This window comes from Ovis aries, chromosome 10 (genome assembly GCF_016772045.2).
Source record: "Ovis aries strain OAR_USU_Benz2616 breed Rambouillet chromosome 10, ARS-UI_Ramb_v3.0, whole genome shotgun sequence".
Lineage (NCBI taxonomy): Eukaryota > Metazoa > Chordata > Mammalia > Artiodactyla > Bovidae > Ovis > Ovis aries.
Window position 1 is genome coordinate 33,516,671 of NC_056063.1, and position 26,593 is coordinate 33,543,263.

The following is a 26,593-nucleotide window of genomic DNA, read 5'->3' on the forward strand; positions in this document are numbered from 1 at the left end:
TCTGTGAATTGAAAGAAAGCACAATAGAAAATATCCAATTTAAACAACAAAAAAAGTAGACCAAAAAAAAAAAAAAAAGAACACAGACGTCTTTGTTCTTGTTGGGGCTTCCCTAGTGGCTCATACAGTGAAGAATCTGCTGCAATGCAGGAGACCTGACTGAATCCCTGGTTGGGAAAGATCCCCTGGAGAAGGGATGGCTACCTACTCCAGTATTCTTGCCTGGAGAATTCCATAGACGGAGGAACCTGGTGGGCTATAGTCCACGGGGTCACAAAGAGTTGAACACGACTGAGTGACTAACACTTTCATTACACTTTTCATTCTATTCTCTTTCTGATTTAAAGAATTTCTTCATGCACTTTCAGTACATAAGAATAGGTATATCAGTTATATGTGTTGCAAACGTCTTCTTCAAGTTGGTAACTTGCTTTCAGACTTTATTTAAGGTATCTTTTGTTAACAGAAGTTCATCCCAAACTGTTTCAGTGTAGGTCCCTGAGTGTCAAAACTTTTAAGACTTTGTATGCATGCCTGAGAATATTTGTACTAAACTTTCACATATATTTGAAATTAGAAAGTTGTAACATTCTAGATTTAAAGTTCTCCTAATTAAGTACTTAAAAATAAAATCCTCTGTCTTTAAGTATTTCCTATTGTTAGACTAATGACAATTTGATTCCAAATTCTCTTGGAGGTGATCTGCCTTTTCTCTCTGGAAGGCGGAGATCATCTCATTGGAATGAGGCATTTTCTCGGTGAGTGATTCTCAAAGTGTGATCCTTGGATCAGCAGCGTCACCATCCTGTTAGAGTTGTTAAAAATGCAAGTTTTGGTGCCTTATCCCAGATCCACTGAATAAAAACACTCTGGGGGCACAGCCCTGCAATCTGTACTTTAACATGACTCCAGGTGAGTCTGATGCACAGAGAAGTTTGGAATCATTGTTCTAGGTCCTTGCTAGTCAGAGTGTGATCCACAGTTGAGCATCATCAGTTGTAGGCATAAATCTATCAAATACTATATGGTGTTTGATTGTGATCATTATAATTTCACTTCAAGGCGATAGAAACTTAACTTTCATACCTCTTTTGACCTCATTAAAATTATTTGCAAAATGTTAGTATGGCAAAGCCTTCTAGCAAAGTTTATGTTAACGTTTGATATAAATTTTTTTTTGTTTGGTAAGTACAATACATTTTCAGACACTGACTTTCATAATATTCTTTTATTAGCCATTATGGCAATGGTCTCCAGTATTCTTGCCTGGGAAATCCTATGGACAGAGGAGCCTGGTGGGCTACAGTCCATGGCATCACAAAGAGTTGGACAGAACAACAACAATAACGAGACATTGAACTTTGCTGTGAAAATTCTGTTTTCATTTTTTCCTTTAATTTTATTTGGTAGGCTTTATCAGAAACAGCTACCATGAAAACAGAAAAGGAATTGTCAAGCCTATCTGGAAAAATCAAATGTGAAGAGCCTAATTTTCATTTCAACAGTTTCATGGGAACTTTGTACCTAAAAGAGAAAAGGTATCATTTTTTTTCCTTCTCAAACATTTTTTTGTCCACTTAATCTTCCCTGACAATTACTTTTATAGTCACTCTCAGTATAAAGAATGTTTTACTCTCTAAAATTTTTAACCTACGTATCTTTGAAATGGTGAGAAATGGATAACAAAGCAATTTTTTCCTGTGCTGTTTTAGAAATAGACACTTTCTTTGAAGACACATTTGTTTTTATTGCTATTTGTCCAGAAAGTTGAGCTTGACAAAGGAAATATATATATATGGTGAAAGTCTAGGTTTGTTTTACCTTGTGAAAAGAAAAAGTTCTGTGGTAATTTACTAATACTCTTTTAATTTTTTTAGCCCTATTTCAATTGGGCCTGACCAGGTCTTGCTGAGAGGCACACAGCTTAAAAATACTGAGTGGATCCTGGGCGTAGTCGTTTACACTGGATTTGAAACTAAATTCATGCAGGTAAATAATCTATGGTGACAAATAGCATTGCCTCTGATCACAACATTTTGTGTTTTTAGGAACCCTAGGACTTTGGACTTTGAGATGATAGATCTGCTATGTGGATCTGTTTCCTGTGAGCTAGAGATTGATGCTCCAAGAAGCGAGGTGGAAAACCATGCACACACTTTCAGTCCATCTGTGATTTGGCAAAAGATGTCGTACTTTTTAGCCATCGCAGTTTTTTACCTCCTTCACCATCAAAGTGTAATTCACCTGTCTTGCTTGTTTTTGGTCCTTTTTGGTGTGTGATTGCCTGCTATCATGCAGAATGCGGTCAAATCACCCCTCAAGAGATCCAAGGTGGAGAAGGTGACCAACATGCAGATCCTGGTGTTGTTCCTGCTGCTCTTGGTCATGTCCTTGGTGAGCTGTGTGGGAGCCATATACTGGAAAGACAGATACAGAGCAGAGCCCTGGTACCTCGGGAAGAAAGGTAAGTGTCAGAGCATGGGAGGAAAACGCCACTTTTGCAAGTTACTTTCCATGTTTTCATTTAAAAGGGAAGGCTCTCGTTCTAACTGGAGGTTGGTGCTTTTGCTTTATTTGTTTGTTTTCAGACACTGAAGGTTAATGAGTTTTAGAAATAGAACATTTCCTTCTTAAGATTTTTTGGGAAGGATTGTCCTGCCAGTGTCATGTAATCCTGGCCTTCCAGAATGAAGCAGAGAGAGGGGGCAGGCAGAGGCATGAGACTGAGTCAGATGGAGGAGGCCCACACCTTTGCACCTGTCGTGTAGTCACCAGAAGGGCTTGGAAAAGGTGTTCACTTCCCTGAGCATTGCTTTCCTCATTTGAAACGGGACAGTAGCTGCCTCCTTCAGTCACTGCAGGGCTCCATGTACAGTGAGTGGTGACAAGAAGCTCCGAGGGGACTCAGCGGCCAGAGTGGCCTTCTGTCAGTAAGAGGTTTAAAGGAGAACTTAAAGTGATTTGGCACGAAAAGTTCGGCAGTTTTGTTTCTGTCTTTCTGTGTTTTCAGGGTAAATCATCTTAACATCTTTCCACCTTTTCTAGTCTATCACGTGAGGATTCTGTGTTGCTCTAACTTCCCCTGAGAGGACCTGTTTGCGAGCATTTGACAACTTCCTTTGTGTTTAGTTAGAACTTCTTCCTCCCGTAATTCAACTATGTAAATTTAATGTGTAAGTCTGAGATGCAACGGAGAAGGCAATGGCACCCCACTCCAGTACTCTTGCTTGGAAAATCCCATGGATGGAGGAGCCTGGTGGGCTGCAATCCATGGGGTCGCTAAGAGTCGGGCACGACTGAGCGACTTCACTTTCACTTTTCACTTTCATGCATTGGAGAAGGAAATGGCAACCCACTCCAGTGTTCTTGGCCTGGAGAATCCCAGGGACGGGAAGCCTGATGGGCTGCCATCTATGGGGTCACACAGAGTCGGACACGACTGAAGTGACTTGGCAGCAGCAGCTGAGATGCAAGTTGTCAGGAGGACAAATATAAGGCAGTACATATAGATCCTCTGAACAATTTCTAAATATTTTCAAGTAAAATATCTTTTACTTCTTTCCCTGGGTTTTAAAAAATCATTATAATAATTATCTCTTTCGCTTCATATCTACGGTGGTTGTTGTTACTTTAGTCCCTAAGTCATGTCTGACTCTTTTGCAACTCCATGGACTATAGCCCATCAGGCTCTGTCCATGGTATTTCCCAGGCAAGAATACTGGAAAGGGTTGTCATTTACTTCTCCAGGGGAATCTTCCTGCCCCAGGGATCAAGCCTGGATCTCTTGTATTGGCAGGCAGGTCCTTTACCACTGAGCCACCAGGGAAGCCCTCAAACCTACTGTTACAGGCAGTTTAAAAGGTCCTCCTCATCACCCCCTCCTCATCTCCTGTGTTTAGCAACTTCCTCTCTTCAACGCTTTGCTCACCACCTTTTCCAAGACCCATTTCTTTGCCTCCAACTTTGTGTTTTTGCCTCTACACACCTCACAGAGCTCGTCCTGCTGTAGTTCCTGACTCATCCCACTTTCTCAAGCTATATCTGAAGTTCTCTGAGGGCAGGATCTAAGTCTTATTAGAAATTGTATCCCCATGCTTCTGTGCACTCTATTGCATGGTTGATTGTTACTTAGCTAATATTTTAAAAACTATTTTATATCTGTGTCCACTTAATTATACTCTTAATAATAATTTCCATGGAGAAAAATTCCACAATTTTAAAAAGTAATGATGAGAACACAGATGAATAAAGATATCACCTGAAGCTGAAACGTGGTTCCTCTGATTTTTCTCCCACAGATTATCACAGCTTTGGGTTTGACCTTTTGGTATTCATCATCTTATACCACAATCTCATCCCCATTAGTCTACTGGTCACTCTGGAAATTGTGAAATACATTCAAGCTCTGTTTATAAACTGGGTGAGTAGTAAATTCAGGAAATTAGGACAGTTCTCTCAGGGGTTATGGCTTTGGTTTCGAGAATCAATGTGAGTGAGTTCTTGTGGTGGGGCCAGTGCAGCTAATGGGCCAAGAGCCAAGGCTGACTCAGCAGTGCCTGGACGCCTTTGACTCACTCTTGAGGACACAACATTTTCCCTATATATATATATTTTCCAGACAATCAGAAATATTTAAGAGATAGAGGCTTAGTAGCAAGTGTAGAGAAACAGTCCACTATTAAAACTTAAGATACTCACAATGGAGAGTCCAATAGACTTACAATGGATTTACAGAGCTTGCTTGGCAAGAATGACAGAAACAATGGCATTTCAGCATTCCTTCAAATTAAGAAAAATATTTATTAGGTGACAACCATGTATTGACTGAAGTTAATACTTTGTCAGCTGTGACTGAACAGATTTTCAAATCTGTGTGTAGTGTTGTCACTTTTAGTTTTTTTTTTTTTGTCTTTATATTGTTCTTTCTTTATTGGAGTATAGTTGATTTATAATATTGTGTTAGTTTCAGGCATATGGCACACAGTAATTCATAGTAGTTTGCATTTGCTGATCTGTATTATTATTCTTTTTTTAACTGGAGGACAATTGCTTTACAATGTTGTGTTGCTTTCTTCTTTGAAATAAAATTCTCTTTGGATGTCGCCTTAACAGGATCCTTCCAATATGTTGATGAACTACCATCATTTGAACGGGAGTATTATTTTAGCAACCACAAATTAGACAAAGTGCCCTCACATATGTTCTCATCTGATCTTTGCAGTAGCTCTGAGTAGTGCCAGGAGGGAGGTCCCTGTTACTACCCTATCTGATAGACATAGCAATTGAGACACACTTAAGGCCATACAGCGTGCCTGAGGCACAGCCAGGATTGAAAGCCACATCTTCCAAATCACCTTGACCTTTGTTTCTACATGGCTTTGCTTCTCCTGAATCGACTCTGCCAACCCATGTGAAAAACTAGCATATATGTATCCCAAACCAAGTATTCTGGACTCTCCACTGTGAATTCTTTATAAATGTCAAGCACATCAGAAGATCAGTGGCAGTATGGACTTCCTGAAGAAGTTTTAAGCTTAGTTCTGTCTGTGTGGCTTGGCTATTTTGTTTGTTTCTTTCAGGATGAAGATATGCATTTTAAGGGAAATAATGTCTATGCCATGGCCAGAACATCCAATCTTAATGAAGAGCTTGGGCAGGTGAGGGCCCCTCCAGGGCTGGGCTGTGTGACAGGAGCACCACAGGAGTGGATCTAGGGAGAGCGTGTGCAGAGCTGAAAGGCTAGTGGCTCAGTGGTAAAGAATCTGCCTGCAATGAAAGAGACCCAGGTTCTATCTCTGGGTAGGGAAGACCCCCTACAGGAGGGCATGGCAGCCTACTCCAGTATTCTTGCCTGGGAAATCCCATGGGTAGAGGAGCCTGGCGGGCTGTAGTCCATGGGGTCACAAAGAGTTGGACATGACTGAAGTGACTGAGCATGCACATAGATAATGTGACACCCTTGTGAAGCTTTAGAAATATAATTTTTTCCAATTGTTAATACTATTGCATAATGAATTGCAAGTGGAACACACCTGATACAGGTTATTACGTGCTTATGAAAGAGTGAAAGAGCTGCGGGGCAGGTAGGAAAAGCTGCTGGGGGCTCCCAGGGCTTCAGGTAGCTTCCAGGGAACCACAGGGACCCTGGAATCTGGGGGATGGCCAGGTTTCTGCTTCTTTAAGGCAGGTGACTCATAGGGGAGCATCCACAGGCCGTTGTGAAATTTCACACTGGCCAAACCCATGCATCTGCCCACAGCTGCCAGAAGGGAAGCAGCAGAGCTTCTGGATGTCACTGAAAATGTCTCTCAATGGTGGAATCTAATCTGCAGACCAGACAAATGCAGCCTTGGGCCTCTAGACCCTGCCTTACAATAGAAAGGCGGGAATGATGCCCAGTTACCAACAGACAGTTGTTGGTTGCCTTTTAAATGACAATGGCATCTTTACAATTTTAAATTCAGTTTTAAAAACTCCCAAGATTATTTGTCAATTATACTATTAATATAATAAAGCTGAAGAAAAAGCAACAACTCTCACAGTTGTGTAGAACTTGAAGGAAGAAAGACTTGTAATTGTTACTTTTTTCTGTCTACTTTTTGTTCTGTCTCTATATATGTATTTACTAGATTATGATTTTCTATCTTTCAATTAATTAGAAGCCACATATAAATTATGGTAAAAGGCAGAATTTTGAAGTTAAACATCCTGAATGTGAATCCTGGTTTCATCATTTACCAGTGTAGACAAAGATACCACTGGAGAAGAAAATAGCAAGCTACTCCAGTATTCTGGGAAATCCCATGGACAGAAGAGCCTGGTAGGCTACAAAAATCCGTGGGGTCACAAAGAGCTGGACACGACTGAGCATGCATGGATGCACAGGCACCACAAGAAAAGAAAATTACAGGTCAATATCCCTTATAAACTCAGATGCAAAAATCCTCAACAAAATATTAGCAGATCAAATTCAGCATTAATAAAGGATCATACATCATGATTATTTATTCTAGGAATGCAAGACTGGTTCAGGACGCACAAATCAGCCAATGTGATACACCCTTTTAACAAAATGAAGGGTAAGAAACGTATGCAACAGATGCAGAAAAAGCATTTGACAAAATTCAACATCCATGTATCATAAATGTCTCAATAAAGTGACTACAAAGGGAACATATTTCAACATAATAAAGTGTGTGTACAACAAGCTCACAGTTAAAATTATACTCAGTGAAAAATGAAGAGTTATTCCTCTAAGATCAAAAGTAAAACAAGGATGCCTCTGCTTGTTAGGGTAGCATTAAAAAATGCTACTTTTATTACTTTTATTTTATTAACTTAGTATTGTAAATCCTAGCCCTGGCAGTTAGGCAAGAAAAATAAATAAAAGGCATCCAAATCAGAAAGGAAGAATTAAAGCTGTCTCTTTTGACATATGACATGTTATGTATAGAAAACCCTAAAGACTGCACCAAAAACCTGTAAGCAATAATAAAAAAAGAACCCAGGAAAGTTGCATGATACAAAACCATTATACAGAAATAAGTTGTTTCTAAAAATAAAAACAAATGTTTCTGAAAGCATACGTGAAAATTTCTGCCTTTTATTATCATTTTTGGTGACTTTACTTAACAAATAGTTGGCATCCCTCTTGTCTATCCAAATAATGCAAAGATCTTAAAACTTTAAATCCACATTGCAGTATTCACTGGACAGAAATGATCACCTACAAAATTTCCATTTGTCTTTAAAATGAGCATTATATTCATGATCATGATTAAAATGGCTTTGAGTCTGGTTTTCTTTTTCATGTGAGGTATACATATATTGGTATATCAATATCAATCTACTTACTTAATGTTTTCTAGGTACTTTTAATGAGATTTCTTATGTCAGGAAAATGAACTTGGACTTCTGAATTTCTTAGGTTTGATGACTTGAAGTTTACTTTGCATCTTACTATAGAATTTCATCTCCAATGTAAAACAAAGAGAAGAGTATGGCTTCTGAAAGAAGTAAATATTAAAGATAGAATTCTCCTAGATTGAAATCCTTGTTTTCTTAAAATTCATATAATTTGAGGATTTAAAGAGAAAGAATGCCATCTTTGCTGTCTCTCTAAATACATTTTAAGTTATGTCATTTATCATGTTAAGTTTCTCTTCATGTAGCTAAATTTAAAATGTATTTCTTCTTTGCATAGGTGGAATACTTATTCTCTGATAAGACAGGAACCCTCACTTGCAATATTATGACATTTAAGAAGTGCAGCATTGCTGGTATAATGTATGGGTAAGTGTTTTTATTGCCATACTCTGTTGAAAGTTCCCATTTTTTTTTCTTAACAAAATTAAGAAGCCTTCATTTACTCTAAAACTTATCTGAACTTCTAGTACTATAGCTATATCTGAATGAAATTGCAACTTAACATACCTTAAATGAAAACTTTCAGTGTTTTTATTTTCTAAAATATGGTTTACATCTACTTTCAAACATGATTAGAATTCCTAAAGAGTTTTATATTTATAACCTGTGATCATCATATTTCCTCCCTCACTTTCTCTTAGAGATCTGCCAAGCAAAAGTGATGATGGTGCAAAAGACTTAAGGTGACTAGATACCATTCTCTCCTTTGCTGGTGTTCCTTTTCCCTGGACGTTTTATTGTACTGGAACACTGACATGCAATCACACAGCTCCCGTTGTTCAGACCCCCAGTGGCAGTTCTCAGGAAGCTCCCTTGTATAGATCTTTCCCATGTTTCGAAGAACCCAGAATCTATTCTTCAGTTTACTGTGTTGGTGGCAATTTCCTCTGCCTCAAAATCTATATATCTGTACCATTTTCAACACAAGTTTAAGCGTTTTCTAATGCAGCGTGAGGTCTGGGAAGTTGTATAATTTGACGGGGCCCTGTGTCTTTAGTCATGTCTGACGCTGTGTGACCCCATGGACTGTAGCCCCACCAGGTTCCTCTGTCCATGAGGGTTTTCCAGGCAAGAATTACTGGAGTGGGTTGCCATTCCCTTCTCCAGGGGATCTTCCCAACCCAAGGATCTACCCATGTCTCCTGAATCTCCTGCATTAGCAAGCCGTTTCTTTTACCATCGAGCCACCAGGGAATTATAATTTGACGGAACACTGAATATTTACTAGTTGTAAATGTGATTTAGTGAAAACAGAAGATGGGGCTATATTTCACTTAGGTCTGTGTTATTGCTAACTGGTACTACCAGGAACTTGTAGTTAAAATGAATCTTATCTGTTCTTCTTCAGTCAGTCTCCTTGTTTCATCTCAGATGCTTACGAATTCAATGACCCAGCATTGTTGCAGAACTTTAAGAATGATCATGTAAGTCTGCTATTTTCCCTCTATGTTGACAGGGTATTGCGATATAACTTTCAAACATACATATATTTTCCTAAAAGGAAAAGAGAGAGAGTCTTGAAAAGTTCTTGGCATTAAAATAGTAAGCAAGGGATTTAACATGATAAGTATGAACTATGCCTTGACTTGAGTGTGAATGAATTCAGACATTATATAGGAATATCCTACTATGTAGCAATCTGTAAAATCCTATCTCTATCTGCTTTTAAACTCTTTCATTCTATAGCATGCAAATCAATATCTTCACTTATCTGTTTTAAGATATTGATCTAGCTGATGGGAAATCTTGATCTTCTTAAAAATAAAAGTCATCTTTGGGACTTCCCCAGTAGACTAGTGGTTAAGACTCTGCCTTCCAACACAGGGAGTATGGGTTCAGTCCCTGGTCAGGGAATTAAGATCCCAAATGCCTTGGGGAACAGCCAAAAATTAAAATAAATAAAAGTAATCTTTAAAATGTAAAACCTGTACATGTTCTTCCTTTGCTTAAGACCTTTCCAAGGACTGGTACCACATTTCAGATAGAATCCTGACTTTCTACTGTGGTCCTCTTTCTGTCTCCGACCTCATTCTGTGTCCCTGATCCCGACGCTCAAGATGCAGGAGCCGCATTTATCTTGAAGCTCCACTAACGATGAATCTGTGTCCTGATTTTGGGTCCTGGGAAAGTGCTACAACCTTTAGTGTGTGCCCTCACACACGTGAACACAGACCCACAACTAGCCTTTCCATTTAGGTCTTAGTTTAAACATCTAAATATGCTTTTTTCCCCTTATCAGTTCAGTTCAGTTCAGTTCAGTCGTTCAGTTGTGTCCAACTCTTTGCAACCCCATGGACAGCAGCACGCCAGGCTTCCCTGACCGTCACCAACTCCCAGAGCTTACTCAAACTCATGTCTATTGAGTCGGTGATGCCATCCAACCATCTCACCCTCTCTCGTCCCCTTCTCCTCCTACCTTCAATCTTTCCCGCATCAGGGTCCTTTCCAATGAGTTAGTTCTTCGCATCTGGTGGCCAAAGTATTGGAATGTCAGCTTCAGCATCAGTCCTTCTGGTGAATATTCAGGACTGATTTCCTTTAGGATTGACTGGTTTGATCTCCTTGCAGTCCAGGGGACTCTCAAGCATCTTCTCCAACACCACAGTTCAAAAGCATCAATATTTTGGTGCTCAGCTTTCTTTAGAGTCCAACTGTCACATCCATACATGACTACTGGAAAAATCATAGCTTTGACTAGACGGACCTTTGTTGGCAAAGTAATGTCTCTGCTTTTTAATATGCTGTCTAGGTTGATCATAGCTTTTCTTCCCAGGAGCAAGCATCTTTTAATTTCATGGCTGCAGTCACCATCTGCAGTGATTTTGGAGCCCCCCCAAAATAAAGTCTCTCACTGTTTCCATTGTTTTCCCATCTATTTGCCATGAAGTGATGGACTGGATGCCATTATCTTAGTTTTCTGATTGTTGAGTTTTAAGCCAGCTTTTCACTCTCTTCTTTCACTTTCATCAAGGAGTCTTTAGTTCTTCTTTGCTTTCTGCCATAAGGGTGGTGTCATCTGCATATCTGTTATTGATATTTCTCCCAGAAATCTTGTTTCCAGCTTGTGCTTCATCCAGCCCCGCATTTCCCATGGTATACTCGGCATCACCTCCCTAAAATAGGCCCCTGACTTCCCTATCACACCCCCTCCTTCTTTCCTCCAGCTTTGCGAACACCTGTGTCCCCAAGGAGAACAAACATCCCTAGACAGCAGGGTCTTCCTGTACCCTGTGGTCACCCTAGCCCCTGCCTCTTCCCCTGACTCAGCCTCCACCCCACAAACACATTCTGAATGTGTGGTATGCTTTCTAGCCAGTGCCTTACTCTGTATGGACCTGAAGCGAAATCTCACTTGGTACTTATTTACATATATATATATATATATATATGCAGAGTATATTGGACTTTTGAGTTGAGGGGGCAGGTTGGAAGAGATTCATTAGCTGTGTCCCTTTCTTACAGCCCACGAAAGAGTATATAAAGGAATTTCTTACCCTGTTGTGTGTGTGCCACACTGTTGTTCCAGAGAGAGAGGGAAACAACATAAGCTACCAGGCCTCCTCTCCAGGTAGGTGCCGTGTGCCTGCGAATGCCTGGCAGGCGATGAGCCCACAGAGGAAGGGGGGCCATCACGGATCCCCAGGTGTGCCTGCCTTTCTCCTTCCCTGAAATTCTTACCAGTTTGGGGCATTCGTACACAGCTCTGAGCCACTCTGAAGCTCTGGGGCTCCCACTGTCCACCTATCCCACACACCCACAAAGTGCCGAGAAGGCTGGCAGGGCGTGGTCTTGGAGCAGGGGCTTAGAAGCAGGTTACAGTCAGTAAGCAGGCATGGGGCAGGTTAAGGCCATGCACATTTTTTGGAAGTGCTTCTAATGTCATGGAGAACAGAGAAGACAGTGAGCAGGGAGAAAGTGTTTCATTTCCAGGCTGGTGGATTAGTCCCACTGACTGAGGCCTTACTTAACCAGATTTCCTCTACTCTCAACTCTCTCTGTTACCTAGAAGCACTGAAAACCCCAAGTTCTAAAGAATGACAGGATATTTTACTGCTGGAAAAATTAAATTAAATATAGTGTTAATACACTTGCTCAATCTCCATTAATAGAGGCCTTTTATTGACAGATGAAGCAGCTTTAGTGAAAGGAGCCAAGAAACTTGGCTTTGTTTTCACTGCAAGGATGCCGAACTCAGTCACCATAGAAGCTGTGAGTAATACTTGATATACTTTCTAGCGGTTTACATGCACCTGCTCATCCAGAGACACACGTGTACAATTTTTCTAATCATGCTGATTTTAGATTGGAGAGGTGTTTCAGTCTTAATCTGACGCTACAGGAAGCACTTTTGTTAACATTGTCCAGGCTGCAAACAATATTATTACCAGAGGAGGGCACCGTCATGCCTTCTCCGCATCAGACTTGCAGGAAGGCTTTATTTTGAAAAAGATATGTGTATGGAGGGTGAAACTTGTTCATGATTGGGAGAGTGAGTTACTTTGTGAGACAAATACCTTTTTCCTAAGGTAAGAATATGTTGTCTTATTTTCCTGCAGATGGGAGAAGAACTCACATTTGAAATTCTTAATGTACTGGAATTTTCTAGGTAAGCCACCTTTTTGATCTGTATGTGCATTTTCCAGGGTTCTTCTTTGACTATTCAACTGAGATTTGGCTGTAAAGGAAAACCTAAAAACAGAATCCTGAAATTGTAGCTAGCTTCTGTACACTCTTGCATCTCAGTTCAGTTCTTGCCTGTCTGGGCCTCATTATCATTATTGTTTTAACTGGAACACTTTTCTCTGAGGCTTAAGCGTTTCAATTTTACCAGGATTTTCTTCTCCCCGAAGGAGATCCTCCTCCTTGCTTTTGGCCATCATTTCTATGAACCTCTTACTTCTCTTCCAATCTCGGACATCTTTTTCTTGATCAGTATTATTCCTGAGGGAAAATAAAGTTCTTTTTTTTGAAAGAGCTTGAAAACACGGAGGAAGTAATGACTGAGAGCCCAGCTGGTCTGTGGGACATGTTCAGAACTGTCCTCTGAGGCCCATGGTGGCCGAACCACGTGGAAGACCTGCAACTGGGGCTCGGTTTAAATGACCTTCCCAATGTCTCTAAGCAAATATGTGGCAGAATCAGGGTTGAAGTTCAGGTCTACTGGTTCCAAAGTCCTTGGTACTGTCAACCAATCTGTGCCTCCAGAGGTGAAAGAAAAGCTGCTATTTAGTTGATAAGTAGTGTCCAACTTGTAATGACCCCATGGGCTGCAGCACACCAGGTTTCCATCCTTCACTATCTCCTGGAGTTTGCTCAAATTCAAAGAAAATTAAAGAATTTTTTAAAAATGTATTTTTATCTCCGTGGCGCGCATTGCAGTCTATAAAGCTAAAAATATTCTAGAATGCTGTTCGAGGAGTAAGGTGGCCTTGATGACTGCCTGTTTGTGCCACCTCTGCTCCAGTCATGTTGAGGGCGATAAAGAATATCGAACAGTATGACTTGATGGGGACTGTGGTGCCCCGGGAGGTGAGGGTTTACCTCTGAGGGGCCTGGGAGCCTGTGTGAGGAGGTGGGGTTTGGGCTGGTGACTGAACGGTGGAAGGAGGGTTAAGAGTGAGCAAATGACCTGGTGAGGAGGATGGACTGTCTCGGCCAGTTTACCGTGGCCGTGTGTGGAGGACAGAGGTGAGAGGAGATCTTCAAGCCGATTTGGGCTCCCAAATCAGGAACAAAAGCAGTGAGTTTAGGTTCTATGATAGCTATAACACATACACACACACACACACACACACACACACACACACACACACACAATCCAGAGGGCTTTAAGACAGAACTATACATTCAAAAGATTCTGGCATCTACTGAGCCAGCAATTTAACATCTCTGTGCAGGAACATGGGGCCAGAAAGGTCTAGTTGATGAAGATGGTGTGAGGACTGAAAAACATGTAGGACCAGGCCTGGTTTCACCTCCTCTCATCAGTTTTTAATCATTATATTAAATGCATTGCATGTATATACAATTTATGTATTTTAAGTAATATACATGTTGTATAATACATGTGTATATATAATACATAAAGATGTTACATTATATATACATCATGTGCTATATTATAATAGTACATATTAATCTAATATATCCTAATATAATCTATTGTACATACTTGTGTCAGTAAATTCCCACGGAAGAACAGAATAGTAGTAGAAGAAGGTAGAGATTTATAATCAGAGTCTCAGTTAAAGGAAGTCTATAAAGAAGGAAGAGGAGGCTGGCAATAAACGTGCCAGCCTTTTCAGCCTATAGGCAGCTGAGGAGTCTAACAATTAGAATTCTTTTGACTTTGAGTTTTTGCTTGAGTGGTAGCTCCACATACTGAGGAAAACAGAAACTAATGATACTTTTCGATGTTGTTTTAGTAATAGAAAGAGGATGTCTATAATTGTCCGAACTCCTGAAGGACAGCTCCGGCTCTACTGCAAAGGGGCGGTAAGTACTGGGATTCATTATTATGTAATGAGTTTTAAAATATCGTTACTTTGTGCTGTCATCACTGGTGGTTGACAGCGTTAGATTGGAAAGTCCGTCTCAAGGCCGTCAAACCCACTGAAACGCAACCAGAATTTTATTAAATTTTGACGTCAGTGAAAACGTGCTACCACTCAGTTTTTTTTTTTTTTTTGAGAGCCAATGATTTGCAGTTTTGGCTACTACAAGTAATGCTCTTGTGACCATTTGTTTGCAACTCTCTCAATGGACATATAGGTTTATCTCTCGCTGGTAAATATCGAGGAGTAAAATTCTTGGATCACGTGGGAGCTATATATCAACTTCTTAAGAAACCGCTAAGTTGAAGTTACATTCTTACCAGCAGTTGTTACCAACATTTGGCCTGGTTGCTGCTGCTGCTGCTGCTGCTAAGTCGCTTCAGTCGTGTCCAACTCTGTGCGACCCCATAGACAGCAGCCCACCAGGCTCTGCTGTCCCTGGGATTCTCCAGGCAAGAACACTGGAGTGGGTTGCCATTTCCTTCTCCAATGCATGAAAGTGAAAAGTAAAAGTGAAATCGCTCAGTCGTGTCTGACTCTTCGCAACCCCATGGACTGCAGCCTACCAGGCTCCTCCGTCCATGGGATTTTCCAGGCAAGAGTACTGGCGTGGGTTGCCATTGCCTGGTTAGTCTTTTTAATTTTGCCGTTCTGATAGGTGTGTATCTCACTGTGAGTTTAATTTACATTTCCATGATGACTGATGATAGCAAACATCTTTCCATGTGTTTGTCATCTGTGATGAGGGTTTCTAAGACTACTGTTATGCTTTTGGTGAGTCTCTAAAAGGATTCACGGGACTTAGCACACAGTCATGGACCTGAGGTGGAAATATTATTCATAACTTCAATTTCTTTAATAATATAGAGCTCTTCAGAACATTTTTTCTAATTAGCTAGTTAGCTTTGATTTGTGGAACTTACTTATTTCATCCAAGTTGTGGAATTTTTCCTAGCTGTGGAAAAATTGTTCATCATAGTCTCTTTACTATTTTAAATTTTACTTATTTATTTTTGGCTGTGCTGGGCCTTCACTGTTGTGGATTACTCTCTAGTTGTGGTGTGTGGGTTTCTCATTGCCGTGCTTTCTCTTGTTGTGGCGCACGGGCTTAGTTGCTTCACGGTAGGTGGAATCCTCCAGGACCAGGGATGGAACGCATGTCCCCAGCATTGGCGTGCAGATTCTTAACGACTGGTTAAGAAAGTCTTAAGACCAGGGAAGTCTTCATTATTTTTTTTCAACCTTCATTTTTGTTTGTGTGTGTGTATGTGTGTCTTTAAAGTGTGTTTCTTCCAGGGAGCATGCCATTGGTTCTAGTGTTTTAAATCTGTTCTGGAAATCTCTGCCTTTTAACTGATGTTTAGACCACTTATATAGTATGGTTATCTAGGTTTGAATATATCATCTTGCCATTTATTTTCTATTTGTCCCAGTTGCTCTTTTTCCCCCATATTTCTTTTTTATTTTATACGTTCTTTTGGATTACTTGAATATTTTTTTTTCCAATTTCCTTGTTTTAAAGTTTTTATTTTAGTAGTCACTTTGTGGCTTATAATAGGTATCTTTATTATATTTCTCCTTCAAGTGATATTATATTACTTCACATATAGTACAAGAACCTTACAATTCTATATTTCCATTTCTCTCTCCTAATCCTTCTGGTATGCTAGCCATACATTTTAATGTTACAAATGTTACAAGCTTCACACTTTACAGCTATTCATTTTGTCAAATTTTTAGAATAAAAAGAACTAGATAATGAGAGAAATAATGTATATATATATATGCCCATGCCGACACCATGCTTGTTGCTTTTCAGACTCATATTTCCATCTGGCATAATAATCTTTTGTCTGAAGGAGGTCCTTTACCATACCTTATAACATAGATCTATTGATGATACATTTTTTCAGTCTAAGTCAGAAAGAAAATATATATTTCATCTTTATTTTTTCTAACCTTTTAAAGTAAATTTTTGCTGAGTATAGACTTCTAGGCTGACCAATTTTTTTTTTTTTTTTTTCCTTTCACTGCTGTACAGACTTTGCTTTACTGGCTTCTCACTTGCATTGTCCCCATGAGATATTTGCCCTGTTCCTTGTCTTTGTTCCTCTGTATGTAACATCTTTTTTTTCCTGAAATTGTGCCTTCACTGGGGCTTCTTGAGCTCCTTCACTTCGATGAGCTATAACAAAAAAATGATAAAAGTTTTTGTAATTCAGATGATCAGGCTTAGATAAGATGTTAATCACAGCTTGTGTTTATGTGGCTTGTTTTCTATAGGATTCAGTGATTTATGAGAGACTTTCAGAAAATTCTCTCTTTGTGGAGGAGACACTAGTCCATCTGGAAAATTTTGCTAGAGAAGGTAAGTGAAAATTATTTAGATTGAATTCCCTTTTGTAATGCTGTCCTTAACTGCTGAAATTATAGCCTCAATGCGTGCTTGGGGGAGCTTGCTGGTATGTGAGACTTTGTGTGCCTTCTGTTTGGTTAAAAATAAATGGTTCAAAAAATAAATAAATAAAAATAAATGGTTCCCAAACTAGCCCTGTCCAGGCAGTATTATTATTTTCCCTTTCTTACCCTGCAACAGTATTTTGTGCTTAGTTGCAAACACTAAAATGTATGTTTTTACTGTGGGCTCTTCCTTTATTCCTAAAGCAATGTCTTCAGTCTATTATCTATTTCTAGGCAGAGGATGAGATGCTTGGATGGCATCACTGACTTGATGGACATGAGTTTGAGCAGGCTCCAGGAGCTGGTGATGGACAGGGAAGCTTGGCGTGCTGCAGTCCATGGGGTCGCAAAGAGTCAGACACGACTGAGTGACTGAACTAAAGTGGAAATATAGAGAGGTTTATTGGTTTTTTTTTTTTGGTTTGTGTTGTGTGTTTTGAAGTTAATAATTTTGTGTATAACTCAGAATGCTGACATAGTTGATATTTTCCTGCATTCTTTTACCCTTCTGATTTTGACTTATCATCCAACTCTTTATGAAATATATTCCTTGAGTGAGTTTTGAATAAGAACAACATCCATTGAAAGGTTTATAGATGCTTTGAAAAGCAAGGGGTGATACTGATTAAGATTACCTTGAAAACTGTAGTCCACTTTCTCCTTTTAGTTTACAAACTGCTGCTTCCTACAGACACATGTGTGTCTTATGTGAGAGTATGGATATTTTGCAAGTTTACATTTTGGATCTTTTAGTGGTCTCTGAAAATATACCTGTGCGTTGGTTACAACAGGTAGAAGCATATAGGAACTATATTGATAACAACTTCTATAGGTCATCTGCAGAGTTGTGTGTGTGTGTGTGTGTGTGTGTGTGTGTGTGTTCAGTGGCTCAGTGGTGTCCAACTATTGGGACTCCATGGACTATACCCCTCCAGACCCCTCTGTCCATGGGATGTCCCAGGATGAAAACTGGAGTGGGTTGCCATTTCCTCCTCCAGGGGGTCTTCTTGACCCAGGGATCAAATCCTTGTCTACTGGTTGGCAGGTAGCTTCTTTACCGCTGAGCCACCTGAGAAGCCTGTTCTGTAGAGAAATAGGAAATTCTCAAGTATTTGAATGTTTTGCCAGAATTGACCTAAAATATTACAATCCGATTAAAAATTTTTTTTAGGCATGTCATTGCAGTTCAGTTCAGTCACTTAGCCGTGTCCGACTTTTTGCGACCCCATGGACTGCAGCCTGCCAGGCTTCCCTGTCCATCACCAACTCCCGGAGCTTGCTCAAACTCATGTCCATCAAGTTGGTGATACCATCCAACCATCTCATCCTCTATTGTCCCCTTTTCCTCCTGCCTTCAATCTTTCCCAGCGTCATTTTCCAATGAGTCAGTGCTTCGTATCAGTACCCAAAGTATTAGAGTTTCAGCTTCAACATCAGTCCTTCCAACTCAGGACTGATTTCCTTTAGGATTGACTGGTTTGATCTCCATGAAGTCCAAGGGACTCTCAAGAGTCTTCTCCAACACCACAGTTTAAAAGCATCAGTTCTTCGGTGTTCAGCTTTCTTTATGGTCCAACTCTCACATTCATATGTGACTCCTGGAAAAACCATAGCTTTGACTAGACAGACCTTTGTTGGCAAAGTAATGTCTCTGCTTTTTAATATGCTGTCTAGGATGGTCATCACTTCATGGGAAATAGATGGGGAAACAGTGGAAACAGTGTCAGACTTTATTTTGGGGGGGCTCCAAAATCACTGCAGATGGTGATTGCAGCCATGAAATTAAAAGACGCTTACTCCTTGGAAGGAAACTTATGACCAACCTAGATAGCATATTAAAAAGCAGAGACATTACTTTGCCAACAAAAGTCCATCTAGTCAAGGCTATGGTTTTTCCAGTAGTCATGTATGGATATGAGAGTTGGACTGTGAAGAAAGCTGAGCGCCAAAGAATTGATGCTTTTGAACTGTGGTGTTGGAGAAGACTCTTGAGAGTCCCTTGATTGCAAGGAGATCCAACCAGTCCATCCTAAAGGAGATCAGTCCTGGGTGTTCATTGGAAGGACTGATGCTAAAGCTGAAACTCCAGTACTTTGGCCACCTCATGTGAAGAGTTGACTCATTGGAAAAGACCTTGATGCTGGAAAAGATTGAAGGCAGGAGGAGATGGGGATGACAGAGGATGAGATGGCTGGATGGCATCACTGACTCAATACACATGAGTTAGGGTGAACTCTAGGAGTTGGTGATGGACAAGGAGGCCTGGTGTGCTGTGGTTGCAAAGAGTTGGACACGACTGAGCGACTGAACTGAACTGAACTGAGGATGGTCATAGTTTTTCTTCCAAGGAGAAAGCATCTTTTAATTTCATGGCTGCAGTCACCATCTACAATGATTTTGGAGCCCAAGAAAATAAAGTCTCTCACTGTTTCCATTGTTCCCCCATCTATTTGCCATGAAGTGATGAGACCAGATGCCATGATCTTAGTTTTCTGAATGCTGAGTTTTAAGCCAACTTGTTCACTCTCCTCTTTCACTTTCATCAAGAGGTTCTTTAGTTCCTCTTTGCTTTCTGCCATAAGGGTGGTGTCATCTGCATATCTGAGGTTATTGATATTTCTCCCGGCAATCTTGATTCCAGCTTGTGCTTCATCCAGTCTGGCATTTCATATGATGTACCCTGCATATAAGTTAAATAAGCAGGGTGACTATATACAGCCTTGATATACTCCTTTCCCAATTTAGAACAAGTCCATTGTTCCAAGTCTGGTTCTAACTGTTGCTTCTTGCTCTGCATACAGATTTCTCAGGAGGCAGGTCAGGTGGTCTGGTATTCCCATCTCTTTCAGAATTTTCCATAGTTTGTTGTGATCCACACAGTCAAAAGCTTTAATGTAGTCAATGAAGCAGAGATAGATGTTTTTTCTGGAATTCTCTTGCTTTTTTATGATCCAGAGGAGGTTGGCAATTTGACCTCTGGTTCCTCTGCCTTTTCTAAATCCAGCTTGAACATCTTGGGATTCAAGTTAATTTTCTATTATCTCAGCATTTGTTGGGCTTACTTTGATATTGGAAACTGAAGCCTCTTATTCTTTCCTTCATTCAACAAATAGTTATTGAGCATCTATATAGTGCCCTGCAGTGTTCTCAGCTTCCAGGGCAGAAGTGAACAAAACACAGACAGCTAATGTCCTGCGAGAATATGCCAGTGATAGATGATGTCATGGGGTGAGGAGTGCTATGGAGAGAAAATAAGCAGGGTAAAGGGACAGAGCGACGAGGTGCTCTCTGTGTAGGGTGAGTTAGGTTGAGACTGCAGGAAGGGACGGAGAAGGCAATGGCACCCCACTCCAGTACTCTTGCCTAGAAAATCCCATGGATGGAGGAGCCTGGTAGGCTGCAGTCCATGGGGTCGCTAAGAGTCAGACATGACTGAGCGACTTCACTTTCACTTTTCACTTTCATGCCTTGGAGAAGGAAATGGCAACCCACTCCAGTGTTCTTGCCTGGAGAATCCCAGGGACGGGGGAGCCTAGTGGGCTGCCGACTATGGGGTCGCACAGAGTTGGACACGACTGAAGTTACCTAGCAGCAGCAGCAGCAGCAGGAAGGGAGAATGATAGGCCCTCAGGAGAAAGTGTTCTGGGTATAGGATGTGCAAGGCCAAATGCTGGGGAATACGAGGGCCAGCGAGGGTACTATAGTGAGCACGGACGAGGGGAGGAGGGAAGATGAGTAAGGAGACCAGGTGGGTCAGGAAGGGCCACAAGAACGCCTTTATTGTCCCATGGGCTCCGAAATACTTTTGGATTTGGTTTTCAAATTCTCTACTTCTATCCAATCATTGGAAGCCACACCAGGTGATCTCTCTCTTGCAGGTCTGAGAACTCTCTGTGTTGCCTACATAGACTTAACTGAGATCGAGTATAAGCAGTGGCTGGTCATGTACAAGAAAGCCAGCAGAGTGGTACGAGACAGAATACAAAGTCTGGAAGACTGTTATGATAGTATTGAAAAGGTAATGTACCCCCTATGTGTTGTCCATGCCAACACATTTGAAGAAAATGAGCTTATCAGTGTAGCCATATCTTGGTGTCATGTTGAAAGCTCAGGTAAATTTTTTTCTGAAGTATACATCTGTCTTACTGTATTGAGAATTCATAAAATGTCTTTTAAACTATTCAAAATATTTCTCCCTGTTTTGACTCATATCTGAGTCACTTCAGTCTTGTTATCCTCTGGATAGTTTTACCCACTTGAAAAGAAATACATATTTATTATAGAAAAATAAGCTAGAATAATATATAATAATCATCTGAAATGTTGGGCTAATGACTGAGTTCCAGTCTCTCCCCTTTGTTCTTTTGTGTGTATTATATATGTAGTATTCTATTGTATGTATGTGTGTGTGTGCTCAATTGCTCTGTTGTGTCTGACTTTTTATAACCCCATGGGCAGTAGCCCATCAGACTCCTCTGTCCTTGGAATTCCCCATGCAAGAATACTGGAGTGAGTTGCTATACCCTCCTCAACCCAGGGATTGAACCCATGTCTCCTGCATTGGCAGGTGGATTCTTTACCATTGAGCCACCTGAGAAGCTCCTAACCCAACTAGCCTTCATTTAATTGGTATATTTAGACCACTATAAACATTTAGGCTATGTTTATAGTGATGATTAGTTTAATATATACTCTATTTGGAACTGTATTTATTTGTTCCCACTTTTTTTCTTTTTATATTTTTTTCACTTTTTCCTTTCTTTGGTTCTAGTTGAGCATTATATATGATCTGCTTTCTTGCTCTCTTTTTTAGTATATCAATCACACTTCCTTTAAAAATGTTTTTAGTGATTGTCAAAGAGTTTGAAAAGTCCACTTTCAAATAACACTGTAACCACTTCTCTCCAGTGGTAGACCAATACTTCACAATAGGAAGAAAAACTATAAAATAAACCATCTGGTGATAAGAGATTTATGGAGAAAGTTATGAAATTTTTCTTACAGACAAAAGTAAGGACCTATACATGTGGAAGGGTTTATGCATTATATGGTGGTGGTGGTTTAGTTGCTAAGTCATGTCCAACTCTTGCAACTCCATAGACTGTAGCCCATCAGGCTCCTCTGTCCATGGGATTTTCCAGACAAGAATCTGGAGTGGATTGCCATTTCCTCCTCCAATGGAAATTCCCAACCCAGGGATCGAACCTGTGTCTCCTGCATTGGCAGGTGGGTTCTTTACCACTGAGCCATGAGGGATGCACTATAGTGAAATAGGGACAAACAAATAGACCAGTGGAAGAGACTAGAAAAAAATGTGTGACTGTATGTACATATGGGACTTTGCATAATCAATTATTAGATGGCATGTCTTTTATCAAAATTTGCTCTATTTATTCCATCTTAAAATATTTTTATCTTTACACTTGATCTTAGCCAAAAGGCCAAGAAATGATATATTTTTATCTTTAATTAGCAATAATGACTATCTTTTCCCAAAAACATCTAGAAGTTCCTACTACTTGGAGCCACAGCTATTGAAGACCGCCTTCAAGCACGTGTTCCAGAAACTATAACAAGTCTATTGAAAGCGAACATAAAAATATGGGTCTTGACAGGAGATAAACAAGAAACTGCAGTTAACATAGGTAAAAGACACAAAGAATGTTTTTTAAAAGCCTGGTTGTACATGTATCCTAAATATGCCCTACAGTTAAGAATGTATGATTGAGCTGCCTTCAAGTAATAGTTTTTTATTTCTTCAGGAAAGTACAGTGCAGTGAAATCTTGCCATCACATGGCGCAGAATTCAAAAAAACTAAGCAAAGCAAACGCTTATCTTTCCACCATCTTGAAACAATAGAATGCAGAATGCCCCCAAGTCATATGTAATTTCTTATTCTTTTCCTTTGATACTTGAAGTTATGACATTTTTTCTCTAATGAGGTATATATTGGGTTGGCCAAAAAGTTCGTCTCAGTTTTTCCATAAAATCTTACAGAAAAACCCAAATGAATCTGAATATCTGTGTTTGAATTGTATGTTTTTCATAAACATTTTAATCATTATCAGAATATTGAGTTAGTGTTTTTTTTCTAAGCTCTGATGTCACTTGTTTGACTTTATACTTTTTAAATTATTGTTCACTGTTTGATGGTATGTTAGGGTTCAGATGTGTGGAAAAGGAGTTGAGCAACTTCCCTGGTGGTCCAGTGGCCAAGACTCTGCACTCCCAGTGCAGAGTTCGATCCGTGATCAGGGAATTAAATCCCACCTGCCACAGCTAAAGAGTTTGTATGCCACAACTAAGACCCATTGGATCCAAATAAATATTTAGAAGAGGAAAAGGAGTTTTAAAATCAACTTTTAGCCATGAATATGTAAATTTTGATCATAAGAAGTGATTGAAATTATTATTTTTTTCATAATCATCATGATATCCAGTTCTGGTTAGATTAACATGTATTATGAAATGACCCTGTATTCATCAAACACCCTTTAAACTATGTTTCTGCTAACTTGTCTACTCTATACTCATTCATTTAACAAATATTGAATGCTTGCTATGTGCCAGAAAATTCTAGGATCTAGGAATGAAAAATTGAGTAATAAAGTCTCTGTCCTCAAGGAACTTACATCTACAAGACAAGACAAAAAATTAACAAGCAAATCACCAACTGTTGTAATATTATTGGAGTAAGTGTTAAGACTGGAAACAAAGCAGGGAATAGTCATGGGTTGAAGGGTAATGAGACAGAAAACACGTTAGGGAGGTGACATTTGAGGCAGAGACCCAGATTGGAAGAAGGAGCAATCACTAGGAAAGTTCCAGGCAAACATATGGTAAGCACATGGCTCTGGTGTCTTATCTGAGCAGCAATGGAAAGGCCAACATGGGTGGAGTATGGGGAGCAAAGCAGAGGTGGGAGCTTGTCAGGCCATAGGAAGAAATGTGTAGGGTTTTGAGCAGGAGAGTGATATGATTTAATTTGTGTTTTAAAAATATCTTCTTATTGTTGTGTGGAAACTGGACTAAATGGAAGGCAGGAGGTCATTTAGAACATCTTTGTAGAAGTCTATACAAGAGATGGCAGTCATTTGTACTGGGATGTAATGAGGAATATTGGGGAGGGACTCCATTGGATCCTTGAATCACATGATTTGGACTTGATGGGTCCACCTGTACTCAGATATTTTTTCCCCCAATGGTACATATGACAGTACTGTATCATGCAGAACCACAGATTGTTGTTCAGTTGCTCAGTTGTGTCTGACTCTTTGCAATCCCATGGACTGCAGCATGCCAGGCTTCCCTGTCCATCACCAACTCCTGGAGCTTGCCCAAAATCATGTCCATCAAGTCAGTGATGCCATCCAACCTTCTCATCTGTCCTCTCTCTTCCCCTTCTCCTCCTGCCTTCAATCTTTCCTAGCATCAGAGTTTTTTCCAATGAGTCAGTTCTTCGCATCAGGTGGCCAAAGTACTGGAGTTTAGCTTCAGTATCAGACTTTACAATGAATATTCAGGACTTATTTCCTTCCGGATGGACTGGTTGTATCTCCTTGCAGTCCAAGGGACACCTAAGAGTCTTCTTCAACACTACAGTTCAAAAGCATCAATCCTTCGGTGCTCAGCTTTCTTCATAGTCCAGCTCTAACATCCATACATGACTATTGGTGATTGAGTCAGTGATGCTATTCAACCATCTTCTCCCCTTTTGCCTCCTTCTCCTCCTGCCCTCAATCTTTCCCAGCATTATTGTCTTTTCTGATGAGTTGGCTCTTTACACCATGTGGCCAAAATATTGCAGCTTCATCTTCAGCATCAGTCCTTCCAATGAATATTCAGGGTTGATTTCCTTTAGGATTGACTGGTTTGGTCTCCTTGCTGTCTAAGGGACTCCTTGCAGCCCAAGAATCACAGATATGGAGGGTCAATTGTAAAGATACATGTGGGTTTCTGACTGTGTGTGGGTTAGCAGTCTACCTCCACCATTTTTCAAGGGCCAGTATAAATTTGGGGTACATTTGGTGCGTTAATCTGTCGACCCTCATTGATATGAGTGCAGTGAGAGTAGATGAGTGTTTCAGAGTTTCGCTGTGAAGGGAGCAGAGACCTAGGGTGGTAGCCGGAAGAGAGCAGAATTGATGAAGTGTTAGTTGTCTTTGAAGGAGCTATTTCATCTCTAAACATCAATTTCCTGCCTGCAAATTGGGAATGATAATAGTTTTTACTTGATAGAGTTGTTGTGAGAGTGCTTTGGGGTAACTCCCATGAAGTTGTTGCAAAACACTTAGCAAGTCCTCTGGGAATGTTAGATATTAATGTAATTATGAAAGACTCACAAAGCAGGTCCGATCACCATGCAGTCACTTATCCATCTGGCAAACATTTGGAAACATACCATCCACGTGCTCTCCTTTTTCCAGCTCTCCACGTTTCTGCTTTAATGTGCCTTGCCATGTTCCTCGAGAACCATGCACTCAATGACCGCAGTAACTTAGTGCATATCTTGTGAAGAGGCTCAGCTGGCCTGGCACCATAAAAAGGGACAGTTGCTCTCTTACCACCTTTCTCAATTACATCTTTGCCAGGCCCACTACCTGAAACCATTGGTTTTACCTGAAAACTTCAACAGTCTCTTTGGCTCAGGACTGAAACTCAACCTAGATGAGACCCAGCAGTTACTGTTAAAAGCAGAGTTTTTATCCTTATAGAATGAGACTTATTTTTGTTACCAGAAATCTACAATTTACATGAAGGACCTCTTACTCAGAATAACTGGATCACATTAGATAACTGCTTTATTGAATTGTACCCATTTTCAAACGACTGTTTGGTAACCATGGTACCTTTGCAAATAGAAGGAAAACTGTCTCCAGTTTCTTAGAGTAGGGATTGAAAACACAGGGAAGAACTGGCAGGGCTAGAGTGAAGGGGAACATACGCATGTAGTGGGCAGAGGACAGCCATACATGTGTAGGGGAAAAGGCAACACACACATTGGAGGGGAGTCCATGGGGGAGCCCTGGTCCCCCAGAGGGGCAGCCAGAGCAGCCACGCCTTCTGGAAATGAGTACCCACTGTTGGCACAGGTTTTTAGCTCTTAGAAGATAATTGGAATTCTGTGCTTTGATTTGAAATATCCTGATTTATAACCATTGTTTAATGTGTAACATGTTGTAAGGGCTGTTGACTGAGTGCAGCTTGCTATCTTCCAACCTTAAGTTCTGGGTCCTAGATTGGACTTTGCTGCTGCTGCTGCTGCTAAGTCACTTCAGTTGTGTCCAACTCTGCGACCCCACAGACAGCAGCCCACCAGGCTCCTCTGTCCCTGGGATTCTCCAGGCAAGAATACTGCAGTGGGTTGCCATTTCCTTCTCCAATGCATGCATGCCTGCTAAGTCACTTCAGTCGTGTCCAACCGACTCTGTGCAACCCTATGGACAGCAGCCCTCCAGGCTCCTCTGTTCACAGGATTTTCCAGGCAAGAATCTTGGAGTGGGTTGCCATTTCCTTCTCAGATTGGACTTTACTGCTCCCCTTAGAGGCTACTCATGCAGAGGAGACCAGTTGAAAGATAGAGTCAGTCAACTTAGCCCGGTGTATGTTGATATAATTTGTTTTCTTAGAGGCTTTCTGAGCTCTTGCTTTT

At 40.5% G+C, this 26,593-nt stretch overlaps 1 protein-coding gene across 1 annotated transcript in view; it reads left to right on the top strand.

The window, feature by feature from the left end:
• Positions 1 to 26,593, top strand: part of LOC101115135 (phospholipid-transporting ATPase IB-like) — a 112,595-nt gene that overhangs the window by 14,312 nt on the left and 71,690 nt on the right. The window contains exons 8-21 of the mRNA XM_027973843.2: positions 1,411 to 1,538; positions 1,878 to 1,989; positions 2,299 to 2,470; positions 4,299 to 4,420; positions 5,580 to 5,657; positions 8,204 to 8,292; positions 9,275 to 9,350; positions 11,389 to 11,494; positions 12,053 to 12,135; positions 12,483 to 12,532; positions 14,352 to 14,421; positions 16,764 to 16,848; positions 20,819 to 20,958; positions 22,447 to 22,585. Of these exons, the coding sequence (XP_027829644.1) occupies positions 1,411 to 1,538; positions 1,878 to 1,989; positions 2,299 to 2,470; positions 4,299 to 4,420; positions 5,580 to 5,657; positions 8,204 to 8,292; positions 9,275 to 9,350; positions 11,389 to 11,494; positions 12,053 to 12,135; positions 12,483 to 12,532; positions 14,352 to 14,421; positions 16,764 to 16,848; positions 20,819 to 20,958; positions 22,447 to 22,585 (1,450 nt within the window). The remainder of the gene's footprint in view (positions 1 to 1,410; positions 1,539 to 1,877; positions 1,990 to 2,298; positions 2,471 to 4,298; positions 4,421 to 5,579; positions 5,658 to 8,203; positions 8,293 to 9,274; positions 9,351 to 11,388; positions 11,495 to 12,052; positions 12,136 to 12,482; positions 12,533 to 14,351; positions 14,422 to 16,763; positions 16,849 to 20,818; positions 20,959 to 22,446; positions 22,586 to 26,593) is intronic.